General features: G+C 38.9%; 1 protein-coding gene across 1 annotated transcript in view; it reads right to left on the reverse strand.

The window, feature by feature from the left end:
- Positions 1–24,412, reverse strand: part of fars2 (phenylalanyl-tRNA synthetase 2, mitochondrial) — a 249,150-nt gene that overhangs the window by 170,084 nt on the left and 54,654 nt on the right. The window contains exons 3-5 of the mRNA XM_022673398.2: positions 12,754–13,413; positions 11,075–11,237; positions 9,391–9,522 (exon numbers count right to left, since the gene is read on the reverse strand). Coding sequence (XP_022529119.2) covers positions 9,391–9,522; positions 11,075–11,237; positions 12,754–13,398 — 940 coding nt within the window. The 5' untranslated portion in view covers positions 13,399–13,413. The remainder of the gene's footprint in view (positions 1–9,390; positions 9,523–11,074; positions 11,238–12,753; positions 13,414–24,412) is intronic.

Raw genomic sequence — 24,412 nt, forward strand, 5'->3', positions numbered from 1 at the left:
TTTGAAACGATAAACTCTCCTCATCAAAAGCTTCTCAACATTGCAATTAACACTTAATAACTAAGATCCTTCTAGATTGAGTCCGTTACTGTGGTACAGCCTTCACCGTTAACCTTCCCCCAGTCACCCTTTGAAGTGATTTGCGTGCTGAAGTGATGAGCTTCTGCAGGTTAGTGACCTCTCAAACACAAAGCGTTCATCCGATTACACTCATTAAATATAATCACCAGTTTTACAACGGACAACTGCACCCACCGGCAAAGACTCAAACTACCAGCACACACCAAGAGTTAACACCATCGCACGGCTGAACACCTGGGTCATAAAACTCACGCTTCTTCATTTTATTTTCATTGCATACCCAATTAAATCTCATTCTGACCATCTCACAGAACACTGACCATCTGCTGGGATACTGACACCTGTCCCCACCACACAGAGAGGATGAGATTCAGCAGAGAACACACGTGCCTCACCGACAGGGCTGTAATTTTGACTGATCATGTTTTCAGCAGCATATTTTTCATGCTTTTTTACCAGCAGTGTGTCTTTCAGCAACTTCGCCAAATTACAGCTTTCGGGGTCAAGCTGTCAACTTGGACAACGTTCAGATTTCCCTATTTTAAAACAGAAACACCACCAAAGTTCTTTCTTAGAAAGAGAGAGAGAGAGAGAGAGAGAGAGAGAGAGAGAGAAAATATTACTAAAACTAGAGAGGGAGAGACAGAGTGGTAGAGAGAGAGTGGGAGAGAGAGAGAGAGAGAGAGAGAGAGAGAGATGCTCAGAGAGTAGGATATGCAGAGAAAAACGAATAGAACAAATAAAAGGGAAGGAAAAAGGAATAAGAGAAGAAATAGAAAGAGAGCAAGAAAGCATGACAGCAAGAATTAAAGTGAAAGCGGAGGGAGATAAGAAACAAGAAAAGGAAACAATGCTAATCTAAAGAGTGCAGAAATTACAGCACAAAAGGTAGAGGATGTTAGAGCAAAGTAAGAGAGTGAAGAAGAGAAAGCAGAGGAGAAAAACAATCAAAAAACAAAAGCAAGAGAGATCATGTGAAAGTGAGAAAGCAAGAGCATCAGAGTCTGAGAGAGAGTATAGGTCCGAAAGCAAGAGAGAGTGAGAGCAAAAGTGGACGAGAGCAAGTAAGTGAGAGAGTAAGAGAGAGAGAGAGGCCTGGAGCATCCAAATCAAGAGAGAGAGTGAGAAGAAAAGTAAGAACATGAAATAGGAAAAGAGAGAAAGTGAGACAGAGCACAAAAGTGAGAGTACCAAAGTGATGGAGTAAGAGCAAAAGTGCAAGAGAAAAAGACAGTTCTCAAGAAAGTGAGAGCAAGAATGAAAACAAGAGAGCATAAACAAAAGCAAAGGAGAAAAAGGGATAGATAGAGAGTGAGGGAAAAATAGAGAGAAAGAAAAAAGGAGAAAAGGAGAAAGAGGAATATATAGAATAAATAGAAGGAAACACATTTTTAAATGCAGAGAAAGATACAGAGAGAGCGATAGAGGCAGAAAGACAGAGAGAGAGACAGAGAGATAAAGAGAGATACAGAGAAGAAGAAGACAGGAAGAGTGAGAAAGATACAAAGAGATACAAAGAGAAATGGAGGAAGAGAGATACAGAGATACAGAGAGAGATACAGAGATACAGACAGAGAGCAGAAGAAAGAGATATAGAAAGAAAGAGAGAGCGAGTTACAGAAAGATAGAGAGAAACAGAGAGAAAGAGAGATAGAAACATACACAGAGAAATGAAGAGAGATAGAGATAGAGAGAGATACAGAGAGAAATAGAGAGAAACAGAGATAGATAGACATACAGATAGAAATGAAGAGAGATAGAAATAGTGAGGTATGGGGTCCACTCAGTCAGCACAGCTACACTAGATGGGACAAGCATCCAACAGAAGCCCTGCATGCAGAATTCTGTAGAATGATTCTAAAAGTCCAGAGAAAAACTCCAACCAACGCATGCAGGGCAGAATTAGGCCGATTTCCTCTGATCATCAACATCCAAAAACGAGCTCTAAATTTCTGGATGCACCTGAAGACGAGTCCCAGTGACACGCTGCAATTTAGGGCGTTACAGACCCAAGAACTGAACCCTGAAAAGAGCTCCCTCAGTCAGCTGGTCCTGAGGCTTATTAACCCTCTAACAGATACTAATAGACAGCAGCCTCAGCCCAGCACTGCTTTACCAACCAAACTCAACATCAGGCAAATCACCAAACACAGTCTGAATGATTATCTGGAACATTGGCAAAAAGAAATCCAAACTCAAAACAAACTGGAATGCTATCGGGCCCTAAAAACAGAGTATAAATTAGAGGAATATCTCCTGACTGTCAGAGATAGAAAGCAGAGACAGATCCTGACCAAGTACAGACTCAGTGACCACAGACTGGCCATAGAGACCGGCAGGTATAAACAGTCCTGGCTGCCCAGAGAGGAGAGACTGTGTGGTCACTGTACGACAGGTGAGGTCGAGACGGAGATGCACTTCCTTCTACAGTGTGACAAATTTAAAGGAACTCGAAATTTCTTCATTAACAAATTTAATGAATTGATTCCAAATTTTGAAAAATTTTCGCTATCAGAAAAATTACGGATCACTCTGGGGGAGGGGCACACCGCCCCCCTCGCTGCCAAATACGTCAGTGCGTGTCACAGCCTGAGAGACAGTGGGTAACACCTCAAAATGACCTCAAAAATCCTGGGGACCTCATCCCAGAGAAAATGATTATTATAATATAATTATAATTATTGTTAAATGATATAATTATTATAATAATCATAATTATTTTCTGTTATAAATGTTATTATGTCTGTTATGTATGTTCATATACCATTCTTGTTAATTGTTATAATGCTTTGGCAACACTGTAATTCACAGTCATGCTAATAAAGCTATATTGAATTGAAAAAAAAAATTGAAATAGAGATACAGAAAGAAAAAAAGAGATAAAGAGAGAAATAGAGAATGAGAGAGATATAGACATACAGAGAAAAATAGAGAGATACAGACACAGAGAGAGAGAGAGAGGAAGAGAGATATACAGAGAGAAATAGAGAGATACAGAGAAAAATAGAGAGATATAGAGAGAAATAGACAATGAGAGAGAGAGAGATACAGTGAGAGGAAGAGAGAGATAGAGAGAGAGCAAGATATATAGAGAGATACACAAAAAGAGAGAAACAGAGAAAAATAGAGAAAGAGAGAGAGACATACAAAGAAAGAGGAAGAGAGAGAGTAAGGGATACAGAGAGAGATACAGATACTGCGAGAAAAAGAGAGATACAGAATAAGAGAGATGCAGAGAAAGAGACAGAGAGAGATAGAGATACAGAGAGAAATAAAGAACGAGAGAGAGATACAGACATACAGAGAGAGATACGCAGAGAACTAGAGAGAGACAGAGATAGATAGAGACATACAAAGAGAGAGAGAAAGAGAGAGGAAGTGTAAGAGAGAAATACAGAGAGATAGAGAGATGGTGGGTGAGTGGGGGGGATTCGGGCTTGGCTGGGGGATCCGTGTGGTGGGCGGGGCCGCTGGGCGTCAGGCCTGATGACAGCTGTCTGCAGACATAAGGGCTTTGTTTACCCAGTTGTGAATATGCACAGCCACTTCAGCGGGTGTACACAGGGATAAAGCACTGATTGAATACATGCACACACAACCACAACCGAGAGAGCACGCCGCTGATCCCTACACCCATCAGGCCCTCGAGGTGCACACGCACTCGCTCACACATACAAACTTCTGCTGAAGTTCTGCTGAACTGGGATTAAATATGAGCTTATGTGCTGTGATGGGAAAAAGCCCAATTCACACCAGTATGAAGGTTTGGAAATGTCACGAGTCAGAGCAGGACCTCTCACTGCATCACAAACTGAACTGAGACAGGAGTCCTATTCTTTTAAACAGGGGTGGGAATCTCAGAGCAATACGTTTCCCACAATAAGGATGATATTATCAAAATACTGCGATTCTGAGATACTCAATACATCAAAAGACAATTCTTAACAGTATTTCATTTGATTAGCGCCACCATAAAACAGTAACTTCAGAAAGACCGACTGTGGGAGTTTAGAGCGCCTATGTTTCAATACAAGTATCCATATTTTAAGCCACGTATCAATGAGATTTGATTAAAAAAAAATACACAATCTGGTGATATCGATATATATTCCAGCAATATGCCTAACTTTTAAAGTGATAGTTTAGCACACCATCATTTTCCCCAACTGGAATTAACCAGATAAACCATAGTTGGTGTGTTTTGTACAATTATTAATCCAATAAATAGAAACAACAGAGTTAATGCTAATAAGTAATGGAAGCTTATACCCTCCAATTAGCATCAATGGGAAGACTAAAATATTCAATTTATACATTTTATTACCACCTTTATCTTAAAAATAATCTTTAAAAGACTGTTTAAAAAGATATTTTAAAAAAAACAGGTGTGATTTCCACACTGTAATCATACTGATCTTTTGAGGCGAGTTTTTTTGTTTCCTTGTTTGTATAAGGTATAAATGATGTTACATCGCTCATGATTCTGTATATCATGAGCAACAGTACATGAGTTAAAGACAAATAAAATTTAAATAAAAATGTAAAACGATATAATATGGAAAATAAAATCGGTTTGATTAAAAAATACATTTAACTGTTGATATTATAGATTAATTTTAATTAATACAGATATTTTTAGACTTGCTTCCACAATCTAAAAAGCTTTTCGAAGTTGGCTGGGTATATCTAAGTTTAGAAGTCAAGACTGTGATGTAACAGTTTTCATACTGTGGAATCCACTTGTTTTACAGCTCTAATTTAGTCATACCAGATTTTTCTTTAAATGAGAAATAACTATTTTAAGGTCACTTTTTCATGAAAAAAGAAAAATATTTACAGGCATTATGTAAGGATAATATGCAATGCACAAAAACAGGCTAAAACCATAAAGATGCTAACTGCTAATACTAGCTGTGTCAGGTACTTTAGGCTACATACACAGCAGATAAATAATCACAGGCTCTTTTAATGTTTACTGACCTCACTGTCCCTCTAAAAAAATCTAATATGATATATGCAGCTCAATTCTCTACTAGCCATATTAGCACCCATCCTTAGCTCTGAATTCTGTACATTAGTCCATTGTTACATGTGTTGTACACAGTGATATTGTAAATCTATATTATTTATATAAATCTCTATTATATCAGTATTTGCAGATTTTTAGATTATATTATTATTTTTTATTTTTTTAGATTAATATTACTGTATGCAAAATCAGTTCACAAATGTATTTGTTTCTACTGAATGTTGGACACTGTTATATTTATACTAGCTAAATTAAACTAACATCTATTTTGCTGAAATTGTATATTCTTAAAATTAGTAAAATATTTTTAGTGTTTGCCAAGAACATCATTATCACAAAAATACTCTGAAATATCGTGACATTATTTTTCATGGACATTTCGCCCCACCCTAGTAGTAACACTCAGGAAATAGCTCAGGAGTCATCCCACCAACATCAACCAGAAAAAAGAGCTAAGAGCTGCTTCATAACAGGAAACAAATAAAAGCATCCGGGACGAGCGAGAGGGGGTCAGCATGCAGAGAGTATGGAGATAGAGTAAGAGATCAAGGCCTTTTAAGGACTTCAGGCTTCAGAAAGAACAGCTTTCAATAATTGACAAACTCAAAATGGCAAAAAGCACTTAAAATACATCTCTAAAAAAAGATGCCCTGGAGCCAGGTGAACATGACCAAAGAGCAAAGAGCGAATCACACTGATGTTTAAAACAGAAGCACAGATCTGGAAATTTTACTTTCCAGATCATTTTACTTTTCTTAAATATGAGCAATGAACATAAAGCAAATTAAACCTCTGAAGATGCTGAGCTTAGATATAATAGGGTAATCCTTTATCAGCCCCATAAAGGGGAAATTTGCAATGTTACAGCAGCAGAGGGACAGGAAGTCACACCAAATTAAACCAACTAAATATTAACAATATAAACAGAATATGTTTTATACTGTAGATTCTTCTAAGTAGCACATTTATCTTTGAGGACAGATCTGCACACTCTTGGAATTTAATCTCAGTTTAATCTCAGTGAGGGAGAGTCACCTGGAATAGTTTTCTCAGTATCTTGAAGGAGTTCCCAGAGGTGCTGAACAATATTGCTGTTTTACCTTCACGCTGTGAAGCTCAAGCTCATCCCAAATCACCTCAAATCACCATCTCAGTTCATCAGGTTTAGATCTAAATCATTTACTACATAATTCTATATGTGTCCCTTAATTGTTTGCATGCCTTTATTTTTAATCTACAATATAGAACATACATTTTATTAAATAGATAAAGAAAACATTGAATGTACATGTAGATATTGTGCATGTGCATATTGTTACATTATGTTTAAGTAGGACTGGGCAATACAGCTCTGGAAAAAGAAAGAGACCATTTAAAAATGATGAGTTTCTTTGATTTTACCAAACTGAAAACCTCTGGAATACAATCAAGAGAAAGATGGATGATCACAAGCCATCAAACCAAGCAGAACTGCTTGAATTTTTGCACAGGGAGTAAAGGCATAAAGTTATCCAAAAGAAGTGTGCAAGACTGGTGGAGGAGAACATGCCAAGATGCATAAAAATGTGATTAAAATACAGGGTTATTCCACCAAATGTTGATTTCTAAACTCTTAAAATTTTATAAATATGAACTTTTTTTGAAAATGGAATTTGGGAGAAATGTTGTCTGTAGTTTATAGAATAAAACAACAACGTTCATTTTACTCAAACATACACCTATAAATAGCAAAATCAGAGAAACTTTTTTTTTCAAGAGCTGTATACTGTAATAGTAATACTGCGATAGATACTGTGATAGATTCAAAATCATTTAATTAAGATATACACTGCCTGGCCAAAAAAAAGAAAAGAAAGACCTTGGCTTTGATTGCGGCATGCATTCTCTGGGCATAGTTACGACAAGCTTCTGCTATGTCACAAGATTTTAGTCCTATTGCACAGCACCTATGTTCAGGTATTACGTTCTGCATCTTGTAGAGGCATAGTGTGTGTGTGTATGTGTGATCCACCAACAGCCAATGCTAAACACCCTCCTTCCACCCCCCAGTATCCCTGCTAAACAAATGATGCAACAACCGATGCCCCTTCAGGTCAACTACAGCCCTGTCGTCTATAGATCTCTATCTATCGGCAGGTTGAGGAGCAGTATAGGCGATTAGCTGTTGCATGCTCAGTGGCCCGTGCTGGCTGTCCTGCTGCAGAGCGTGGAGGCTAATGTGATGTTTAACAGGGACAGACTCAGTGAGGAGTGACGGGCAGACAGTGGCATGTTAAATGGCAGGGAGGAGTGAGCACCAGGGAGTGAAGGAAGGAGGGCGGTCATCCTGAACCCATCCCCAGGGAGCAGAGCCGTGTCTGGGCAGCTGAGCGTGTCTTTCCCTCCGAGGGCCTTAATTCTGAATGGTCCCATTTGCAGCGGCAGCAGCAGCAGCAGGAGGGTATTTAGCGTGCAGAGCTGCACAACAGTGCCATCTACTGGCAGAGGCAAGAAGGCATAACAGAGGGAACATTTGAGGGATGTTTGACAATGTGCTTTTGAGCTGTCAAAAGGAACCAAAAACTCTTTGGGTAAACTATGCCATAAACAAGAAACCAGAAAAATAAATAATAAAAACACCTGTCTGATCCCATACAAATTTAGTGACGGTTTAAATGCAGCTCATCAAGATTTTACCATAATATTTTTGTAGTCCTTTAAAAGTTTGGCTCAATCCAGATCTAGCCTATTAAATGTCAGTCTAAACCAGACTCCAGGCTTAAAAAAACAGTCTAAACTTTACTTGGGCTTACAAACATCTGCCTGAACCCTAATTTGGTCCAAAAAAAAGATGTTCTAAACCAGGGGTGTCCAAACTTTTTTTGTTGGGGGCCGGAAGGAGAAATATATTTGAAGTCACGCGCCACAGACTCTGTAATAAAAAAAAAAAAGAAATATACCACTTTAAATAATACTTTTTTCCTGATTATTTCATTTACACATCATTTTACTTGACTTACTATCTTTATCTTTGACAGTATTGTGTAAACTAAGATTTTTCTAATTGATGTTTAATTTCATGATGTCTCTTAATATTAAACTTAATTACGGCAACTTTTAGACTCTTTGGCCTGTTTTTCTGCACTAGAAATGCGCACCCTCTCCGCTTTTAGACTCTCTGGCCTGTTTTTCTGCGCTCGAAATGCGCACCCTCTCCGCATTTAGACTCTTTGGCCCGTTTCTGACACCTAGCGTTCAAAGTTTGAATCTCACATTCTAAAAACCTGCTTAACAGCGGGCCAACTTTCATTTTATTTCTAAAATACCTCGCGGGCCACTACTAAAAAGGAAACGAGCAGCAAATGGCCCGCGGGCCGTAGTTTGGACACCGCTGTTCTAAACCAACAAGAGATTCAAGCTCTCCATGCACGACTACAAGACTCTAAAAAAAACTTTAAACAGACTAAAATCAAACACCCTCACATTTAAAGACTTATTACAGACTTTTTAGTTGCAGGCTAAGATTTAGCAAAGACTGGGGGTCACTATTTAGAAGACTGCAATTAGATTCTTCTGAGATTATTTCCCATCATGCTTCTGGTGGAGTTTAACAGAAAGAGAAGCTGTTTCACAGTGGAGCAGAAACAGGAGCACCTGGCCTCAGCTGCCTTGGTGTATGCAGTTCAGAAAAATACAGGCAAAAAAAAAAAAAAAGACATTGCAGAATGTGGACACGACCCTGGTTGAGTGAGCGGAAATGTTCCCGTGCTTGCCTTGCGGCTTCTTGTAGCTCTCTTATTGGTTGTTGACACTGTTCATCACATCACTATTTGTGTGAGATGAATCTCAAGACTTGCGATAATATTAAACATATTGATTTTATCGAAGCGCCAGGACGCGAACCCCGACTGACTGAAACTTTCAATCGTAACCACCTTACGATTCGACTCGACTGCGAAATTCGCTAGGTGTAAGGCCGACATTAGAAAATTCCATGCAATTCTAGCAATTCTATGTGGACCCAAATTTGGGCTAACAACATATTTGAATTTAGCATAGAAAAGTGTTTATATGTGTTTACATATAGAGAGGCACAGAAGCACAGGACCTGTTTTAACAGATTTAGGAAAGAAGAGGGATGGACTGAGAAATATCCAAAAAAGGAATCTGAACTAATTTCCAATCCAATCCTCAATTTAACACTTCTCTATAGATCCTCAATCCTCTGCTGTCTTTTTTTTTTTGTTTCATACGTGTTCATGTGTGACTGTGTGCACATGCATGTTCATGTGTTCTCCCACCTGAGTGCACCAGCTCCTGCTCCATCACACCACAGCCCAGCACCTCCAACCAGTCGCCCTGGAAACGCACCTCCATTTCAAAGGAGGGATGTGTGAAAGGAAAGTAACACTCCACCCAGCGGATCTCCAGATCTAAAAAAGAAGACAAAGAAAGACAACAGATGGACATGAGGTGAAGGTAACTGTAAGGACAGAGGGACAAGCCAAGACTATTTTCACTTAAATTAAATGTTTTTGTGGAATATTTTTTGTTAATGCTGAGTAAACACATAAATCAACCTTTTCAAATCAGATTAAAAAAAAAAAAAATCAACCTTATCTATGACATATCTGATGGCAACGTGACCATAATGTTAATGTGGTCTGATATGTTGATACAGTCCAAATACTGACTGAATTGATATGGGGACAAAAAACGTAGGAAAGTGAATTTCCTGAAGGAAATGTTGACAATCTGTGCAGCTAAAGTGGTTCCCACTGGTTTCTAAAGTGCTATTAGCTGGTTGCTAAGGTATTGTAAGGTGGTTGCATAGGTGTTGCTATATTGCAGCAGTTGATTTCGTAAGGTGCTGTTAGCTGATTGCTAAGATGTTGCTATATTGCAGCTGCTAATTTTGTTAGGTGCTGTTAGCTGGTTGCTAGGGTGTTGCTATGTGGTTGCTAATTTGTTGCTATATTGCAGCTGTTGATTTTGTATGGTGCTGTTAGCTGGCTGCTAAGGTGTTGATGTGTGGTTGCTAAGGTGTTGCTATACTGTAGCTGTTAATTTGGTAAGGTGCTGTTAGCTAGTTGCTAAGGTGTTGCTATATTGCAGCTGTTGGTTTTTGTAAGGTGCTGTTAGCTGGTTGCTAAGGTGTTGCTATATTTCTGTGGTGTTGGTAGGTGGTTTCTATACTATGTGGTTGCTAAGGTATTACCATGCAGTTGCTATGATAGTGGGTTAGTTGCTACAGGGTTTTAAGGTGTTGCTGGGTTGTTAATAAAGCTGTTGGTATGTGCTGCTATGGTATAGTTGTTGGGTGCTGAGGTGTTGCTAGTTGGTTGCTATGAGTTTGCTGGTCAATGTGTTTGGTTAGTGGTTTCAGGTGTTTTTCAACTGGTTATTATATGTTGAAAATGAATGTAAATGCATGGAAAGAATGAGGGATAAAGACATTACAAATTGAGTGTGGGTAGTATGGCTGTTGGACAAAGAGATGATTGAGATTTGGTGAAAAATTAATCACTGTAATAAAAGGTAAAGAGGAATAAAAAGAAAAGAACAACAAGTAAGGGCCAAAACAACTGCCATGCACTGAGATAGCAGAAGTAGAGGGTTGTGTGAAAAAATAAATGGGATCCTATGGAGACAGTAAGGATGGAAAGGAGTCTAGTGGGTAAACATGGGTGGGAGTTGTTACAAACGTAAGTTGAGTGAAGCCATATAAGAGCCATTGTGGTTCTTTAATCTGATGTAGAGACTCTACATCAATTTTCTCCTTCCTTTAAACAGTAATTCACACATGCATCTCTTTTACAGTGATGGTTCTTATGGAGACGATTCTTTTTCTATAAATCCAGTCACAGAAGCACTTGCATCCCCTTTATCTTCAGGAGTAAAAACAGGACCTGATCTGTCAGTCTGAAGAAAGCCTAAGGCTTGTAAAGAAACATAGTTTGAACAGTGTGACCAAGCTTCAGCTACCTTCTCCAAAGAGGTGTCTGATGAGGTGAGTGAGCGTCCGTTTGAGGTTGAACTCCACCAGCTTCACAGCCTCCAGGGTGTGTCTCTCCTGCTTCTGTGGAGTTCTGCGACCGCCGTTCTCAAACAGAGACAAGTCCTCACCGTTCTCCACTTGAGCAAACAGCTGACAAAGAATTCAAAGACAGAATGGTGAATATTTTTCAATATTTATGTTTTACTTTAAGGTATTAGGTCAAAAATCACTTAGAATACTGTACAGTATCTAACTATATAACAGAAAGCCTAGTGAAGCAACAGCACTCAAGATCTTTTTTCAGGAAATTTGAATGAATATTTTTGTTTATTTTGTGTTTCACAGTTCAGTCATACACAGCAATACTAGGTATCCAGACAGTTACCTAATGATAAAAATATTAGGACAGTATGGTAAATGAAAATAATAAAAAATAGCACAGTGTTTTTTCAGGTAGTATAAACTGGAGATTTCTGATATTTTTCCTGGATAACTATATTTAATTCCTGTATTTTGGCTCTGCAACAAATTCCCCCCAATAAGTTGGAAGACGAGGGGCGGGGGGGTGTGTGTTGGAAGAGGGTTGAGATGCTGGATGGGCCTGAAAAGAAAAACTATATGTGGAGTATATAACACTTATTGTGTATGGCATGGTGTTGCCCTTTTGGTGGTTACTACACAATCAGTATCATTTTTGTAATAATCTTTTTTTTTTCTCAGTCAGAAAATGGCAGATTTATTTTTGTTGTTTATTAACTAAAACAGTGTTTTTCGTCCCACGTGTTGCCTTAAGGAAACATTATGCAGCTTGCTCATTTTTTGAGGGTAAATAAGCAGTGGTAGTTATTATTTATTTTCCTTCCAAAAAAAAAAAAACATGCTATAGAGGGTTAAAATAAAAAAATGCATTAATAATGTCTCTGTACTGTGTCACAACTTAAAGGAGCACTAAACCAGTTGACTCCACACTCAAATTTGAAAAAGGCAAAAAATGAGAAGAGTAGTTTGGGAGGGGCATTAGGTGATGTATGGGTTTAGAAGCAAGGCAGGAGGGAGAGCTGATTGGCTGAGCAGCAGCATCAGCAGCAGTGTGCCTCTGATAGCGGAGAGGTGCAGATGGTTGGACATCAGCAGGGGGCTGTATTATTCACTGACTGACTGACGTTTTAAGCAGCACTGGTTTGTTTAATTACTTAAAAGGAACACATTTCAGCAATTAACAGTAAAATATATATGGTTTAGGACTTAGTGGCTCTTTAAGATGTATTTACAGGAAAAATACGACAAAATAAAACCTGAAACACTGGTGTTCTGCTTGGTATACATCATTTTTAATACTTTTGTAGCTGCTATTAAATCATCACAGCAATGTTTTAAAAAAATGTAAAAAGCTAGTAATTAATGTAACTGATAATGAGAAAGAGTCTTTAAAAATCTGGACATATTGAGTGACATAAAGAGCCTTTAATGTTAGTTGGTCTTTATTTTGTGGTAATGGATTATAGGTAGATTCGGCTGCCTCAGTGTGCCTTTCTAAAATGCAACAGGTTAGAAACAGCCCTGCCACAGGGAATCCCCTCTGGGAAACTGTCTGGGAGGACAGGTCGATATACAGTATTGAAACAGTGGATCAATGAATTGTAGAAAATATAGAGCAGGTCCAGACCTCATGGTTGGAGAAAAGCCGGACTCCCTCCATTTGGTGAAACACAGGGTAGTGGCTGGAGTCTATCTCGTCTCTCCTGTACACGTCTCCAGCCAACAGGAAGCAGTCCAGGCCAGCCCGCACCAGCTCCTTCTGGTGGGCGGAGGTGTGGGCGCGCAGCATGTGGGTGCGGTTCAGGTAGTAGTTATCACCCTTCTTCCGGCTGGGGTGATCAGCGGGGATGAGTAGACTGTCGAAGTTCTGCTCCACCGTGACCACAGGGCTGAGGTTATCGTGCACGGAGAAGAGCGGGGTGCCCGAGCGGCTAATGTAGGAGCGGTAGAAATGATCTTTGATGCGTTCTTTGATGAGCCACAGAGGGTGGTGGGACTGGTTGTGAAGCTCACGGCCCACCATGGACAGGATTTTGGCCGTAACGTTAGACATGTCATCTCGAGGGTAGACGCGGCCCAGAACTTCCACAGAGTTGTCGTTAATTCGATGCTGGGGCTGGAAGTGGGAGTGGTGTGTGGACTGCCTCCTGCATGGGTTGAGTGTCTGAGTTACTATAAACCCACTGGAGGTGAGATGGGTCACTGGCCAGGTGTAGGTGATGGGTTTTAAAAGGTGTAGAGATCTGTGCAGAGTTCTACAGTACGAGCCCATAGCTGGATCAGGGACCTGAGAAAACAGCAGAAAACAGTAGAAAAAAAGCAAGGTTAAGACTGAGCTCTCAAAGTGTGAACACTAGAGAATTAATATGTTCTTTAAGTTTTTTGCCACCAGAACAAAATAAACATTGCTAATATGACAGAACTTTAAGTACTTTTTGATAACTTTTATATACCTACATTTATATACCTACATTTACAAAGGTTTGGAAAGACCTTTTCATTCAATGTTTTTTTTATTTCTTATTTATTTCCTACATTGTACATGAATACTGAAGTCGTCCAGACTATGACGGAACACATAAGGAATCATGGGTACCACTTTAAAATAAGACTACCCTTATAAAGGATTTATAAATTATTTACAATTAGTTTATTAATGGTTACTAATTAGGTTGTAAATGCCTTAAAAATCATTAATAATCAGTTAAAACACATACGTAGAAGTGCAACAATATAGATGGCTGTGGGTTCACTATTTGACAAACAACAGGTCACTGTTGCCCTTTATACGTGTGTGTTATAACTGATTATTAATCATTTCTAAGGCATTTACAACCTAATTAGTAACAATTAATAAATCAATTTGTAAACCATTTCTAAACCCTTTATAAATGTAGTCTTATTTTAAAGTGGTACCTCTGGGTCTTCTCACTTGGGTCTGACTCACTTGTAGTAGTTCTTTTCTTTAACCCTTTCAATTTTGTTCAATTTATGCTATCTTTAGACTCTGCAATTAATACCTTTCTTGTAAATGTTACGTCTTTTACATTTCTGTTTGCTGTTAATGGTCCAAATGTAATAATGTGTAAACATATTAAACTACAGCAGTAACAATTTAAAAAGTGCCTTTCTTGTGAGAAAAATATAATGTCTGTGCAGCGTAAGTGGTTCCCACTTCCAGACAGTGGTGCTATGAAGTTGCTTAGAGGTTGGTAAACAGTTGCTTTGGTGTCCCTAAAGGTTGTTCTGGTGTTTTAGGTGGGTGTTTAGGTGTTACTTAAACATTGCAGTGTGGATAAACCTCATTCGTTTCAATGAGGAAAACATCTGTAATAATGTCAAATTGCACAGTTAGTCTGATCAATTTGGATTAAGAACAGTGTCAGTATCTCAAAAACTGCAGAATGAGACAATTTGGGGACAGAATGAGACAATTTTGGGACAATTCTAAAGAACTCTTCTCTTCTGGAAATCAATGGAGACTTATGATAATCAGATTAAATTAGTGTAAATTCTATTCATTTTCATAAAGAACATTGGTCATATTTGACAAACATCAGTATTAATAAACACTTTTTTTTCTATAATTATTCAACCAGTTGACTATACAGTATTAAACTCAAGTTTGGTATGAAACATTTTGGTTCGCAACTGGTTTAGTAACTGAATCATATCAGTCTCAGCAAATAATAGTCTTACAATATGTGCACATCAGGCTGATGATTAGATGTGACCAATATTTCAAACTGATATTTGATGACAGATTTATTAGCACAGAGTTTAGTCCATGCTGAGCTGCTGTCACTTCTGTCACTTCACGCTTGTATGAGTTGAGTCTCTGGGGTGCGAGTCTGAGTCCCGGGACTCTGGTGGGGAATTTTAGTTTTGTCTTGTTATTAACTGCAGGAGTTGCAGCATACAAAGTAAACCACTTGTAAAAACCTGTCAAAGATTTGACAGTACCTCAAATGACGAACCAGTAATTGAAGAAACCCCTCAGCCTGAAGGACAAAAAACTTAAAAACTCAAAAACTTAAAATAAAGTGGTTAACCTGATTTAAAAGAACTTGGTTGATCTGTGAACCATATAGGATATCCGTAAGCTATACCTATTATAACAGCCAGTATAATAGATGTTTTAGTACATTTTGAAGCAAAATAATCTGACGCTTAGTAAAAGCTCAGTTAGATTAGCAATTATGGTAACGGCTAGCTTTAAACTAGCACAATTCATTTTTTTTTAAATACATGATAGACAAGTTATTTAACCTGTATTTCTTAAACAACAGATACAATGCTTTTTCTTTAAAAGACAGTGTTATATAAAGCTTGAAAAAAAGGTTTCTGTTTAATGTTCCTCTAAATTAATAGTGTGTTTAAGTTTTCTTGCATTCTAAGATGATCTTTTGGAAGTCTTAGATAATTATATTGAATTGCACAAAAATGATAGAGGCACTGTATAAACCAGTGAATACAGTTGCTAAGACAACAGTGAACTAGTGAAAGCAGTAGACAACACATTCAAAACCTAAAGTGAATACATTATTTGCCTAACAGCACACAAGTCCAACTGAAATAGATGGTCTTAACCTTGATAAACTGGTTCATCTGCAGTGTGAATACAGTTCCTACTTTTGGACCAATTACAGCAAGCTAAAGCAGTTTATCATCATCCGTTAAACAATAAAAGAAGAAAAAGGACAGGTGCTGTGCCAACTCCACATAATGTCCATGCATTCATTTCAAGTATAGAGAGATACAGCCCACGTGTGTTAAAAAAAAATGGCACCACTTTAAAATAAGGCTACCTTTATAAAGGGTTTGTAAATGGTTTACAATTAGTTTATTTATGGTTAGTAATTAGCTTGTTAATACCTTAAAAATCATTAATAATCCGGTATAACACATCCGTAGAAGGGGAAACAATGACCTGTTGTTTGCCAAATCGTGAACCCGCAGCCATCTATATTGTTGCCCTTTCTACGTATGTGTTATAACTGATTATTAATGATTTTTGAGGGGTTTACAACCTGATTAGTAATCATTAATAAACTAATTGTAAACCATTTATAAACCCTTTATAAAGGTAGTCTTATTTTAAAGTGGTACCGACCCAGACGTCAATCCAGCCTGATGTTTGAGCTTCAAAAGTGTCTGGCTCATCAAACAGCCAATTTCTGAGGTGTAGTAACTGAAGCCATTAACACACTAGCAACTGAAGAACAGCAGGTTAGCAATTCTGCTGCTTGAGAAAAGAAATGGAGAAAAAGATGCTGAGGATCAAGAGACATTAGATCTTATTCACCTGCTATTGTAAAAAAAAAAAAAAAGATTTTTTTCTTAAAACACAATTACGCAGTCTTTACAAAGATCCTGACCTCGTTTACACCTGGTTACTTCATGTGATTAGTATCTGGACTGTATCGTAATAAGATTTTAGCTAAACGCTTTTATACTTGGTAGCGAAATGTGTGTCTGGTTAGTTTAACTGAAATCTGTGTGGGAGAAAATATACAATTTCATCTGCACAGTAATTTAAACAAATTACTGATGTTTTTTATTGTACTGGAAGGCGGTTTGTTTGTAATGGGAAAAATTTCATTCGGTAATTTTGAGTCTTGAACACATGAATGCATTTACACTGCTTTAAAGCTGATGTCCGTAAGTTTTGGGATCTGGGGGATTTAGTGTCCTCTCTGGTGAGAATGGGTAATTGCACAGAGCATGCAGAAGAATCATTTTAAACTGGGCAGGTGAGATGCGGTCTCCTTTCAGAGTGGATGAATCCAATTTCAGGTTATGTTCAGTCAGTTAGAGAGAGAGCGTGGTCACGGAGCTCTCTCTACCGGTCCAAACGCCAATCCGATATTAATTCTGGTTTTAGTGCGGACTCTATTGTGTTCCTTTTTGGCTTCAGAGCTTCGTTTCTTTGTTATTCTATGGGTAAATGAGCCCTTCTGAAGTCTCCATTGCTCCACCAGCTGCTCGCATTCAGTAAAACTGAGCTGGATCCTCTTTCATAGGCTGTACATGTGACATACTGCAAGTATGTAAGGACGCGTGACGTGGTAGAAGAACTCCTGCGAAAAGTGACCCATCCTAGTTTTTAGAATTAATATATATATTTATGCTTAGCAGGGATGGTGGTTCCAGCACACTGGTACCATTAAACACAATTTTTTTTCCCTTATCCACTCAAAAATTCTTCTGCTTTCAGTTTAGAAACAAAATAATATGGACTTCCTCTTTAACATGGCTCAAATGACAGTGTAAAAGTGCTAGTAGGGACCCTATCAAACACATTGCGCAAGGCGGTCACCTGCATTGCTGATGGGCGTGGTGATCTGGAAATGAGGTGAGTTCAGGTCAATTTCTGGCATACTGCTATCTTGGCAACGGAACACTCAGGTGCGCCACTGACTGAAATTAACCTAGACAACAGAGAACCATCAGACAGCAAAGCCATACAACCACCACATGGCTTGGTCTGAAGCAAAGCTTCTTTACACATTTAAATATTTTGTAGCACATTTTAATTCTATGAGGTTAAAACAGGAACCATATCTGAACCATTATTTTTAAGAATGTTCAGAACATCTACTCTGTTCGGTTGCATCGCTATTAGTCATTAGCCCATTTCCTCTCTCCCAGTTTTGGAGCCTGTGGGTTTTGGCCAGCAGCAGAGGCACTCGGGACAGCAGGGCAGGAAAGGGCCGCATTTATCCCACACTAACAGTTCCCCTCCGTCAGTTTCACACAAACATTCGCCTTTTCCCAGCAATATTTTATGAGGCTGAAAGACTGAAAGATAGGATGGACCCACTTCCGTTCACAGTCCCTCTCTCCTGGGCACGCAAACACAAAACTCGGAGCCACAGCGTGTGTGACGCACAGCAAAACAGATGCACCGACACAGTGACAGAAGAGAGTGATGTGAAAAGTTTGTGACACAAAGGGGAAAGAGTGTTGCATTGCAGTGGCACTGCAGCACGCCGGCTTACGACTGGCTTCCTGCGAGTGCTGCTGCTGCTGCTCCATTTCACTGTTTTACAGTTGCAGTGTTGCCACCATGCTGCAAATCAAATTAAACTGGCTGAGCTGACCTGCTCTGTTTTATGCAAAGAGCATTAAAACTCGGGAAAGATGTGCCTGCACCCACACCTAATGTGCAATGCTCTTAACTACACACACACAGAGGGGAAGATCTCCAGCTCTCTGTCACACACAGACACTCTTAGCTGGGTTTATGAGTAAGGTGTGATTGTTCATCTTCTCCTCTCTAGCTGTAATATCTGGAGAATGCTCGGCTTCATTCGTGTCCGTATATCAAGTCACGTCTCAACACACCCACCAGCCAAGGCCTGCCAGAAAACACTGTAAATCCACAGGCCTGCTGGACCGCCATACGCTCAGACTGTCTGCATGTGTGTGTCGAGAAGATACTGTGAGGGATGCATTTAGTTAAAATAATAACATTAACAACAACTAAATAAGAATAACACAATTGTTATTTGTAGGTGGTTGATGAGGTATCCAAAGTGTCTGCTATGTTTTTGATAAGAGTTTGAAAAGTAAATGCTAGAGTGTGTATATGTAGTTGCTCTGGCGTTGCTGAGTGGTTGCTAGGGTGTTGGTTGGTGTTTGCTAGGGTGTTAGTTGGTGTTTGCTAGAGTGTTGGTATTGTATCTTAAGTGACTGCTATAGTGGTGTTAAAATGTGGTAGCAAGGGTATTGGTAATTTATTTTAATTGACTGCTATGATGGTGTTAAAATGTGGATGCTAGGGTGCTGGTTGGTGTTTGCTAGGGTGTTGGTATTGTATCTTAGGTGGCTGCTATGATGGTGTTAAAATGTGGTTGCTAGGCAGTTGGTAGGTTGCTAGATGGCTGTACTTCTATTCAAAGTGCTTACTATGGTGTTGCTAAGATACTGCTGAAAAGTTGCTATAGTGTATATGTGTTGTTACTAAGTGATTGCTTGATGGTAGTGATGGTGGTATTTTACTGCTTAGTGCTTGCTAGGATGTTGCTAGGGTATTCCAGGTGTAATCGTGTTTGTGTGATTCATGTGGTACCCCAACTGGTTATTAGGTTATACTATATCTTTCAATTCAACCAAAAAGCTCTTCACATGTCTTAATCGAACAATCAGACTAAACCATCTGGAGTCTGAATGGTGTCAATATCTCAGGAAGTACAGCCAGGAAAATAGGAATTTCTGAAATTGACAAACACAAACCCATTGGCATTAAGTCTAATCACACCTGGGGGAGAGGAGTATAAAGCCCCCCAGCATTAAAGCAGTGGATCTGTGTTACCTAAGGATTATACTTAATCCAGTACTTGTGAAATGATTGGCGAGTTGGGGATGAGGTCGGGTGGTACTCCAAATCTGAAATTCTTACCTCTTTAATGCTTTTGTTGCTAAATGTAATTAAATACTCACAGCAATGCTCCGAATTAGAGTAGAATTTCTTGCCAGCATGGTAGAAGCTAGAGATACTCCATATATGAAGATGTATGTATAGTTTATCTATACTTGTTCCATTTTATGGATATCAGTCTGAAGTCTGAAGGCGAAATCAGGAAATAATTAAGAATTTTGAGTGTGTGAGGGCTCAGAATAGTCCAGCAGACTAAAACCCAATTTGCATGAGTCCGAATGCCAAGTCACACTGCTTCTCCATCAGCAGCCAAAGCCTGAGAGAGAACAACTGGCCATGCTCATAACTTGCAATGTATTTGCAATCTATTAGCTGTTGTATCAGAGCTGGAGATGCAGTGCTTTCTTGCATGCTCAGTTTTAACGCCTAGTGATGCTGAACAGGTGGTGGCTAAAACTCAGATGTATTGTAGGATGCACGTGCATGTCCTCACACTGACACTCCTAGTGTCGGGAGTATTGCAAGTGATAGAGGTGGTCCTAGTGAGCGGATGGGTTCACAGGCTAAGCTTAGTTTAGAAGGAAATAGGTTAAATAAAATAATAAAGTGTGATGATTCAGGCATGCAGTTTGCATGATGCTGTCTGGTGCATTTCAGCTTTCACTTGTTTGCTATATCAGGCTCATAGCCGGAGTGGGAATCAGCCGTGCAGTTGTCCTTACTGCTTGTGTAAAGCCCATGTGAGCTCATGGTTCAGTGGCCTGACAAAGGCTATGTGTGAGAGCAAGTGACAGCATCCGGAATGACCTGATAAAGAGAGAAGACAGTGAGAGGAAGAGGAGAGGAGATAAAGGAGAGAGCGAGCACGAGAGAGACAGGCAGAGACATGACCAAAGGGAGTGAGCCCAAAAATATAGGTGGAGGACAGAATGAAAAGCCAGATTCCTCCTGGTCTGCATCATTCATGTGTGACGGCTCTGGGAGATCCAGTCTCCTCCATAAAGATCCCAGGGAGCCGTCTCAGCAGGCACCTGAGGGGGGGCTTATTAGAAAGAACTTAATGCCATTTGGCAAGGTTAGCTCATCCTGTACCCATCCATCATTAACTATTTATTGATGCCACTGCATCTTCATTTCACTGCAATGCAGTTTAATATGACTCTCTGGCTCATTTCGGATGTGCACACTTTCCCAAAAAACACTCCCATGGACAAATAAGGTCAGACTTTTCATGCAGCAGCTCTAGTTTTGGGTGGGTGCCACAGTTTGAGCGTGCTTCGGTATCAGCAGGTAGTGCTGATGGTTCGGAGGTTTTGTGACAGACTATGAGCTGGGTGCAGTGTAGGCTGGTGTGTGGGGAGGCCACTGGACAGGTCAGTATTGATTAGATGCTGATGGAAGCTGTAAGAGCTGAAGGTTGAGGAGGCTCCAGGCAGTGATCACCTCTACCACACACACACCCACCCACATCACTGCAACTCTCCATCTCTCAGACACTTCAAACAACCCACAGCCACAGCAAAATAGGCCAAGCTGGCATGTAAATAAAATGCTTCCCTTATTTAAAGCAACAGTCCTTGAGAACTGTATTTTCTTGCATATTTTCTCCCCAATTTAGCTAGACAAATTGTCCCACTCATTCAGCTGCTAGTCAGCTGTATATCCCCCATCACTAGTGATGCCACAAAACAAGGAGGGTAAAGACTAGCACATGCCTTCTCTGACACATGTGAAGTCAGCCAACGTCTTCAACGCCATCACAGCGGGACCGGAGAAAAACGCAGTGACTCGGTTCTGATACATCAGCTAAAAGACAGCTTGTGGCGCAAGGTCAATTGTGCTCTCTCAGGGCTCCGGCAGCTGATGGCGAGCTGCATAACCAGGATTCGATCTGGCAAACTCCCGATCATAGTGGCAGCGCCTTAGACCGCTGGACCACTCGGCACCCCCTAAGAACTTTAAAATTTAATTTTCTGTTACATTGAAAGCAATAGGGAGGGGAAAATACAAAATATTCCTATAAATGCCATTAATGTGCTGTGGCTAACCGAATATATATACCAAATATATTCATGGTAGATTTCCCTAGGAGTTTTTTTTTTTTTCTTTTCTGGCCACGGCAGCTTTTGCTGGTTGTTTAGGGAAATGGGGTGCTGCTATTGATGCTGATACAAGAGCTACTGTGAACATGGAGGTATCAGTACAGCAAATCAGTCTTCATATGCTCATTTATCATCGTTAACGCATCGTTAAACCAAAGAAACACAGAATTAGAACTAACTTAGGAAAACGAGCAAGCTAAAACAGGAGCAGAGTCCTAACTAAAACCACCAGGACCTTCCACTCTGAAAAGAGTCCTCACCACAATGCACGTTTTAAAAGTACTTCTTCACATATTTAGCACAACTACAAACTTTGCTCAGATAAAACCCAGTTAGTTTTGCTTTAACAATCAGTGATGGTTTGGAGAGACATGTCATCTGCTGGTGTTGATCCACTGTTTTATTATGAAGTCTAAAGTCATTGCAGTTTTGTTTTCCCAGAAAATCTCACAGCACTTCATGCTTCCCTCTGCTGACAACTTTTATGAAGATGCAGATTTCATTTTCCAGCAGGACTTGGCACACTGCCCACACTGCCAAAAGTACCAATAGGTCTTATATAATATTCTAATTTTCTGAGACATTGGCGTTTGTGTTTTCATTGGCTGTAAACCATAGTCATCAACAATAAAATAAATAAACGCTTAAAATCTATATACAATGAGTTTCACATTTTAAACTGAATTACTGTAACTATAATATATTGTGTTTTAAATCATATCTGTCCTTTATAAAATCTGAATGAAAGAAACACTTTTTGGGCACCCATCAAACTGGGTTCAACACTGCAAAGAATGAACCAGAATCTGACACCAATCTTTAAGTGTTAACTTATTATCAAAGGCACTGTTTTTGTGAATCATGAAACAGTATTAAAAACAGTATACTGTGATATGATACAATAATAATATTTTCTTACAGCATTATTTGGCAGTATTTCTCTTTAGGGACTAGAAACGCTGTGCGTCAGCAATAGGTGCAAATTAATGTTGCTGAATGCATTCATTAGAAGGTGTTTCTACAAACATATGAACACATTGTGTACCTACTTCCTGTCATCATCACCAACGATGGCTGTGTCTTGACATTTTTACTTGTAGTACTGCAGATATAATGCATAATGAATGCATCAAATAGCAATAGCTAGCAAAGGTTCAAAACCAAAGCAAAAAAGGCACAGTTTCATTTGTGTAACCCTGCAGGCGGAACAACCTGCTCTATCTTGGGTCAATGAATAAAACACTTACACACATTTTGCACAAGTGTGGGTCAAAGAAATGCTGAATTATTCAATTTGATGTAATCTGTCTTTGTGTCATGAATCTAGCTTCCTTCCTTCATTAAAAAGCAAAGCACGCCTCATAGTAAACCAACCTGACATCATCTACTGTCTTTCCTGTGTGCCAAGAAGCAAGCATGCCACAGAAACAGACGAGGATGTCATCTCAAAAAATTGCAAAAGAAAGTAGGCAGAGTTTTGGCTAAACTCATGATGGGAGCTGTTGCTGTCAGTTATTTCTGAAGGCTGTTGCTCAACTCTGGTGAATCTGTAGAGGAACCAGACATCACTGTATGTTTAGAGACCAGAAATGTCACTAGTTTTTGCATATCAGGTGTCAATTTCATTTTCCAGCAGGACTTGGCACACTGCCCACACTTCCAAAAGTACCAATTGGTCTTATATAATATTCCAATTTTCTGAGGCATTGACTTTTGTGTTTTTAGTGTCGGTAAGCAATAATCATAATAAATAACAATAAAATAAACACTTAAAATAGATCACTCTGTGTAATAGATCTATATAATATATTAGCTTCACATTTTTAACTAAATGACTGAATTAAAGTAACTTTTCATGATATTCTATTTTTTTGATGCACCTTAATATGTTTATACGTATCTATAGCTCTGGAAAAAAAGACCACTTCAGTTTCTAAATCAGTTTATTTGATTTTGCTATTTATAGGTACATGTTTGAGTTATATGAACATTGCTGTTCATATTCATAAATGTTTTAAGATTTCAGAAATCAATATTTGGTGGAATAACCCTGGTTTTTAATTACAATGTTTATACATCTTGGCATGCTCTCCTCCATCAGTCTTACACACTGCTTTTGGATAACTTTATGCCACTCCTGGTGCATAAATTCAAGCAGTTCAGCTTGGTTTGATGGCTTGTGATCATCCATCTTCCTCTTGATTATATTTCAGGGTTTTTTATTTGGTAAAATCAAAGAAACCCATAAGTTTTTTTTTTTTTTTCTACTCTTTATTTTAAGCAATTTTTGTTTTGATACATAGGAATCACAAAAGTAGAGAAAACAAAACAAAAGGAAAAGAAAAGAAAGAACTTCAAAGTACAATCACAAATATGCACACACACAAAAAAAGAAAAAAAGAAAACATGCACAGTGGGGTGACGGTTCCCATAATTATAAGTCATTTGCATTGGAGTTCTTGTAGAATGTCCATTTCTGCCAGCTCAGCTCAGCCGCATTTTTTTGGATACGCAGAAGGAATGTCATTTTTTCCATGTTATATATCTCTTCCATTATTTCCATCCATTGTTTTATTTTTGGTGACTCTTTTTTCAACCAGTTCTTTGTAATAACTTTCTTTACCGCCATAATCATTATTTTAAAGATATATACATCCGCTTTTTCAATCGAAACTTCCGGAATCAGGCCAAGATATAAAATCCTTGGATCTCTCGGAACTTCATATTGGAGGACTTCCTCTATTATGTCTAATACTTCCGACCAGAGTGGTTGTAATTTCACACATGACCAAAAAACATGC

The sequence above is a fragment of the Astyanax mexicanus genome, chromosome 6, assembly GCF_023375975.1.
Source record: "Astyanax mexicanus isolate ESR-SI-001 chromosome 6, AstMex3_surface, whole genome shotgun sequence".
Classification (NCBI taxonomy): domain Eukaryota; kingdom Metazoa; phylum Chordata; class Actinopteri; order Characiformes; family Acestrorhamphidae; genus Astyanax; species Astyanax mexicanus.